Source organism: Coffea arabica, chromosome 4e (genome assembly GCF_036785885.1).
Source record: "Coffea arabica cultivar ET-39 chromosome 4e, Coffea Arabica ET-39 HiFi, whole genome shotgun sequence".
Taxonomy (NCBI): domain Eukaryota; kingdom Viridiplantae; phylum Streptophyta; class Magnoliopsida; order Gentianales; family Rubiaceae; genus Coffea; species Coffea arabica.
In genome coordinates, this window is record NC_092317.1 from 46112952 (window position 1) to 46120444 (window position 7493).

At 33.3% G+C, this 7493-nt stretch overlaps 1 protein-coding gene across 2 annotated transcripts; it reads left to right on the plus strand.

Moving 5' to 3' along the window:
- The first annotated feature begins 3076 nt into the window (after positions 1–3076).
- Positions 3077–6931, plus strand: LOC113741202 ((-)-germacrene D synthase). 2 transcript variants are annotated; one of them, XM_072047962.1, is made up of 7 exons: positions 3077–3333; positions 3557–3827; positions 3920–4319; positions 4433–4651; positions 4741–4879; positions 5464–5712; positions 6400–6931. In XM_072047962.1, exons 1-7 carry the CDS (start codon positions 3202–3204, stop codon positions 6715–6717), a joined length of 1728 nt encoding a protein of 575 aa, XP_071904063.1. In that variant the 5' UTR covers positions 3077–3201; the 3' UTR covers positions 6718–6931. The 2 variants fall into 2 exon arrangements, with proteins under 2 accessions (XP_071904063.1, XP_027124490.1); XM_027268689.2 differs by having other exon boundaries at positions 3078–3333; positions 3947–4319.
- The last annotated feature ends 562 nt before the right edge of the window (positions 6932–7493 follow it).

A 7493-nucleotide genomic window follows, 5' to 3' on the forward strand; every position in this document is an offset into this window, starting at 1 on the left:
ATATTTGCAGAAATATTCAAGAAATTCCTAAATGCTGAAGGTAAGTTTGGAGAATGTTTGGTTAATGATGTACCGGGCATGCTTGCACTTTATGAAGCTGCTCATCTCAGAACGCACGAGGATAATATTTTAGATGATGCCCTGGGAGATAATATCCTTCCTGGGCATGGGGGATATTGTCACGAAGGAGAGCTTCGATTGGGCATCAAATGACCCTGATATCATAAGAGCTACATCAATCATTTGCAGGCTTCGGGATGACATTGTGGGGCACAAGGTACAAACCAAATTCTTATCTATTGGAAAGCAAACCCACAGCAAATTGCTAATAAAAATAGTAATAATTAATGTATCCAAAAAGTATTAAATAAGTGTGCAATGAAGGAAGCTTCTACTTTTTAGCTAATATATCTTGCAAAAAATTGGTCACTTAAGCGAATCTTTATTTTTTTTTTTTCTGGTCAAGAACGTAATCAAAATTTGGAGCAGATTTTTTTGGTTGGGAATGCAAACGAAATTTGGAGCAGAACTCTTACTAAATTGTTAATGTAAATTTACAAACCATGGCTAGGAAGGCATTAACAATCACTAAACACACATGAAACCACAAAAGCACTGACCTAACAATCACTAAAGGCATTGTTCGTCAGCCTTGGTCGCTTTTAATAGGTAGTAGGATGTTTTCATTATTGTCATTCATAATGGTTGTTAGAAAACTTAGCTCGGAATAACCTCGTTTTGAGTTTGTTAGGATCTATTTCCAGGTAATTATGAAAAGTTAATTTGACAACTCACAAACAGTGATAACAAAGGCTATAACAAGATGTGGAGAAAAATAATGAAAGACAATAACACGAAATTTTACATGAGTCGGTCAATTAGATCTACATTCACAAGAGGAAGTGAGCAAAATCTAGTATAATGAAGAAGAATATAAAGCTTATGATAAAATTTCTAGCCTAAAACAAATGAGAGACAAATACAAAAGAGAAACTCAAGATTGAACAAACAAGAAAGATTTCTAACTTGAGCTCTCAATTCTCTCGGATGGCTTTGGAAAGAAATGTGACAGTGGGCTGTTAAAATCCTTAGAAAAGCTCCCTATTTATTAGAAAATTTCTGTCACATGAAAGCACCATTTGTACAGGAGTTGTTGCTGAATTTTTTGACTGCTAAAGCCTTCAAAACAATAGTAGAGCTACAAGTAGGCATGTCAAGGGGTAGGATTTGAATCGGATCTCTTTGATTTAAAATCATCTGAATTGAATCTCTTTGATTCAGAATCAAACCCATTAAATTTAGTTAGACTCAAACTCAAATCCAGACCCAAATCCTTACAGGTCTGAAAAAATAAGTCCAAACCCAGACCCTCCTGAATCTGGGTATCGAATGGGTATCCATTGTATTTTTGTAAATGCGTTAAAATAAAAATATATTAAAAATATATAGATTTCAAAAAGTTATACAAACACCATCCAATTTTTATTTTTAAATAATAAAATTAATATTCAAGAAATTGAATGCAATATTATGAACTCAAGAAAATAACTACTATCGACTGTTTCTATTTATTTTTAAAACTTCAACTGTATCTACGTCAAATCTTTCATTTATTTGCCTTCACATTTTCTTCTTGTTTTGTGAAAAAAAAATTTGTACTAATTACAATGACAACTAGGATGAGGTTGAAAAAAGAATATAATCATGAAATCTTACTGTATTCGATCCAATAACCAACCATAGAATATTAGAATATTTTATAAATTTATTAATATATATATATATAGACACACACATGGATCTGGATGGGTTTGGTATAGATTTGAATTTGAATATGTATACTCAAACGTATAACTCTTTTACAGGATCTATGTCTAGGTAATATCTAAATTTGAGAAATTAAATCCAAATTTTACCCTTACATTGGATATAGATTGGATCTGAATAAGATCTGATCGATTAACATGCCTTGCTACAAATAACAAATAAGATAGTAAATGGGTGAAGAAAAAATGGCCACGTAGCCGACAAAGTTTGGTAACACCATTTTTCAACACGTAATTATCTTTTTATTCATAGTGGGACTAAGTCCACTGATACATTAGCAGTGCAACATTGCACTACGTGAAAATAAGTCTAAACACAGACCCTCCTGGATTTGGGTATCTAATGGGTATCCATTGTATTTTTATAAACGCACTAAAATAAAAATATATTAAAAATATATAAACTTCAAAAAAAATATAAACACCATCCAATTTTTATTTTTAAATAATAAAATTAATATTCAAAAAGTTGAATACAATATTATAAACTCAAGAAAATAACTACTATCGACTACTTCTATTTATTTTTAAAACTTCAATTGTATCTACGTCAAATCCTTCATTTATTGGCCTTTACTTTTTCTTTTTTTTCTAAAAAAAATTGTACTAATTACAATGACAACTAGAATGAGATTAAAAAAATAATAAAATCTTACTGTATTTGATCCAATAATTATAGAATATTAGAATATTTTATAAATTTACTTATATATATATATATATATATATATATATATATATACACGCACACAGAGATTTGGTTGGGGCTGAATAGGGTTTGAATTCGGATATGAATCATAAAAAATCAAATCCTATCATAACTCTTTTACAGGGTCTAGATCTGGATAGAATTTGAATTTGAGAAATTAAATTCAAATTCTATCTAAGTACATTAGGTCCGGATTAGATTTAAATAAGACTCGATTCATTGATATTTCTAGCTGCATGAAGAAAAAATGCCCACGTAGTCCACAAAGCTTGGCTGCACCATTTTTCAACACGTAATCATCTGATGTCATCAATTTGTGAACGTCACGTGGAAAACGTACAATGCAAGATTCCTAGAATTCTTTTGTGGCTGTGCATGGCTGCCTTATTTTAGCGTAGACAGGGCAGCACAGGAGTACTGAGTTATTCTTCTACTCCTCAAACAACCCATCACACTAAGAAAAACGGGAGCACAAATACTTCTGATTTGAGAGTCTGGTCTGCCTATAAATATGCAATTTGAGACACCATCACACTAAGCAACTTGCCTTTGAAAGTATTCTCTTCAAAAAAAAAAAAATAACTAAGCAACCTAGCCATTCGAATAGTCACCAGTTCTATAATCCGAGCTAATATAGTCTTTGACTGAACCGAAAAAAGTTTAAAAATGAAAGTTGAAGGTCATGAATTAGATTATTCCATTTCAATCCAAAATGATTTCCCTCATCGTCCTTTGGCAAATTTTCATCCCAATATCTGGGGAAATCAATTCCTCGTCTACTCCCCTGATTCCGACAAGGTACTGCTATAGTTTAGCCAGAGCTAAAACACAAAAATCCTAGTCAAGGAAAGCAAACTTGGCGACTTATCAAATATACTATGCTTCTAAAAAATTTTCTTGCATGTTTTAAGCTGATTTTTTGTCCTCATCATTATTATAATTTTATTGTGCAGATAAGCAACTACGTACATGATTTAAAGAAACCTTAACTTCATCAATTATACATTTTTGTTTTCTGCAGGCAACATGGGCTTCTAAGAAATGGCAGCTTGAGCAGCTGAAGGAAGATGTGAGAACAGAAATTCGTGCAACTGCCAGTAATCCTTCACAACAGCTGCAATTGATTGATGCGATTCAACGACTAGGTGTAGAATATCATTTTCAAGAGGAGATCAATCATGCTTTACGCGAAATGCATGAGAAACATCAGAACTGGGAGAACATTGACCACATTTATCCTGCTGCTCTCTATTTTCGTATTCTACGACAAGAAGGATTCAGAGTTTCATCAGGTAAGGGGTTAAAAGCTAAAAGATTTAAACCTTAAATCACAAGATCCTCAAATGTTGACTTTCCTTCCTCGTCTTTTATCACAAAACACAAGAAAGAGAAACTTTTTTCTACTATGCAGACATATTCAAGAAATTCGTGGATGATGAAGGTAAATTTGGAGAAGGTTTGGTTAATGATGTGCCGGGCATTCTTGCACTTTATGAAGCAACTCATCTCAGATTGCATGGCGACGACATTTTAGATCATGCTTTGGCTTTTAGTAGTAATCATCTTCAGTCAATATCGAACAAGTTAAACAGTCCACTTGACGAGCTAGTCAGTCACGCACTAATGCAACCTAATTGGAGGGGTTTACCAAGATTGGAGGCCAGAAATTACATATCCATATATGGAAAAGATCATTCACCTAATATAACTTTACTAAAGCTGGCTAAGTTGGATTTCAACATGCTACAATCTCTGCACAAGGAGGAGCTACATGAATTATCCTTGTAAGTCTCTTCAAAATAATTGTTTCTCAAAAAAATAAATGAGTAGTGAGACTCATTCTGTTCTGCAGATTATGTAAATCTGTAATCAATTAATTGAAGCAAGCGTAATTCAGGTGGTGGAAAGAAGTGGACTTTGCAAGAAAGCTTCCATTTGCTAGAGATCGAATTGTTGAGGGCTATTTCTGGATCGTGGGAGTGTATTTTGAGCCTCAATATGGTCTTGCTAGAAAGATTCTATCAAAAGTAATAGCAATGGCAACCGTAATTGATGATGTCTATGATGCTTACGGGACTTACAAAGAACTTGAAATCTTCACAGTAGCAATCGAAAGGTTTGATTTGTTAAAAACATTAAACTTGACTTAGATATAATACTTTTCCAGTGGAATTTGTTTTAATTGATGTCTAACAACTTCTGCAGATGGGATGTTGGCTGCATAAAACAACTCCCAGATTACATGAAGATTTGTTACCAAACACTCTTAGATGTGTTCGCAGAAATTGAGCAAGAGATGGCCAAAAAAGGAAGATCATATCGATCATATTATGCGAAGGAAGCAGTATGAACCTCCACAAATTATTGCTACATATCAAACTCCTTTTGTCACGGGACAATAATTGTTTTATACATGGCTTCCTCTGTCAATGCTCATTCACTTTCTATTTTCTCAATGAATTAATACCAGTGCACCTTAAATTTACCATGGGTGCAATAATGTTGCACATGAAATTACATGTGACCAGAAACCAGAGAGTGAGATATAGATTAATAAGAATTAGTCTTCTATACATTGACAGTGTATATATTTTACCATTAGATGCATGATATATAATTTAAATTTGAATTTGAAACTCAAAGTTTGTATATGTGTCGTATATCCAATCATGATATATCCAACCGTGATAGTGTATACACGGTCAATAGATATAAGATTTACTTAATTAATAATAGCGTTCCATATGAATTACACATAACTATATATATATATATATATATAGAGAGAGAGAGAGAGAGAGAGATTGAGCAAGAGATCAGCACAAAAAAATAGAAATAGAATATATTGTCCAAATTCAACAATCATGCAATAGTTTGTCTTTCTTGTAATTGAAATAGCTGATTTAGTTGCTTCTTACTAATTTGCAGATGAAGATGCTGGTTCGTGCCTACTTTGTTGAGGCTAAGTGGCTGCACCAAGGTTACATACCGACACTAGAGGAGTATATGAAAAATGGAGTACCAAGCTCAGGATACCCCACACTTACAATAATATCTTTCCTAGGCATGGGGAATATTGTCAAGAAGGAGGCTTTTGATTGGGCACTCAATGTTCCTGAGATCGTGAGAGCTGCATCAATTATTGCCAGACTAAGGGATGACATTGTTGGGTACAAGGTACAATCCAATCTAATTAATATCCATAAGATATAATAGTTTACGCATTAATGATATTTAATTGTTTACAATTTCTGAGCTATTTTACTCTAAAAGAAAAAGAATTGTTCAAATGATCCTTCTGAATTTTTGTAATAACAACTTTATATTCATGTAAAAGATTTCTCATTTTTCAAATTACTTGTACAAATTCATTGTCTGTAGATTTTTCTTTTTTTTTTAAGCATTGTCTATAGAATTTTGCTTACACTGTTGAAATAATAAAAAGGTACATTTGTATATATCTTGTAAAGGTTGGGATCAAACCAAACTCAGTTTAAAAGCACCTATAGATATATGGCTAAGATGGACTCCATAGTCTTCAATTGGTAAGGAAGGATATAGAAGAATATGTTATAGGCCTATAGATACATGGAGACAATCAAAGTCTGATCCTAGAGCAGCCAGTCTCATCTTCACCTCCATCCAATTTTGGGGCCAGTTCCCCCTTAGTTGAGCTTGAACTTAGCAGATTTTGACCCATAATAACACAGTAGCAGTTGTGGCTCAACTCAATAGGTAGCCATGAGATTCCTCAATCGACTAAAAATAAAAAGTAAAAATTTTTCTTACTAGGGTTGCAAGAAAACCACTAATTTTTTTGTTTTGCGATGTCAAACGTGAAAATGTAATTTGTGATACTTGCAGTTTGAACAGAAAAGGGAACACATTGCTTCAGCGGTGAAATGCTATATGACGCAGCAAGGCATAACGGAGCAACAAGCATGCAATGAACTTTATGAACAAATTGAGGATGCATGGAAGATCTTGAACCAACAACTGCTTAAAACTAGTAGTTCTGCAGCAGCCAAATTTGTACCTAGCAAACCTATTCTCTTTCGAGTTATCAACTTGGCACGTGTGATTGATGTTTTCTATAAGCATAAAGACGAATACACACACGTGGGAGAAACCATGTGTGGTTACATTAATTCTCTGTTCATTGAACCCATTCCCTTACAATAAATAGTATACTAGGTGGTATCACCGCACTGTGCGCGGTGGTATATATGTCCAGTTAATGTATAGTTAGTAATGTTGGCGAGAATGAAAATTAGTGCTATAAAGTGGAACTATATTATACAAGAATATTAGCGAAAATTAGTAGTACTGGAAAGAGGCTGTAATTATATAGACGTTGTAAATATGAAAATTAAACAAGTTTAGTTTTCATCCTGAATGTTTAGGTTGTGGAAGTTGAGTTGATGAATGCCTAGAAGATCATCCAAAAAGTATGAAGTTATAATGTTGAACGCAGTTGCTTGAGACGGCCTGATTGTTGAAGAAGGAGGTTGAATGCAGCAAATAATTGTTCATCCGTGTAATTTTGGTGCAACGAGGCTGACAATGTTAATATTCTATTTGACAGTCAAAGAAGAAAGAATAATGTTAATCGTTAGAATGAAAAAGGAGGGGTAAAAATTTTGTGTGTAAATAAAGGGAATAAATAATTACTTGTTAGCTTGCATGATAAAGTTCACCTGTTGAATATCCAAGTAATTTTTTAGCTTCAATATCCATGGCAATTGCATATGGCGGACCAGTTCGATTAGAAAGTGAAATTGAAATACATGCTCTGCAAAGAGAAAAGTGATAATAGTTATAGAAAGATTAATTTGAGGAATTATGAATAATGCAAGAGGTTGTAAAGAACCTGGGCAATAGTTGGACACCGTGTTCACAATGCTGACAGAATGTTCGCATTGTATGAGTAGAATAATGAGACTCTTGATAATTAGGAC

Bases quoted from the DNA above. Each gene is read 5' to 3' on its own strand.
- LOC113741202 (XM_072047962.1), top strand. From the start codon at position 3,202: ATGAAAGTTGAAGGTCATGAATTAGATTATTCCATTTCAATCCAAAAT. The intron at 3,828-3,919 runs GTAAGGGGTTAA...ACAAAACACAAG, and splicing joins AGGATTCAGAGTTTCATCAG to AAAGAGAAACTTTTTTCTAC. The intron at 4,652-4,740 runs GTTTGATTTGTT...CAACTTCTGCAG, and splicing joins TTCACAGTAGCAATCGAAAG to ATGGGATGTTGGCTGCATAA.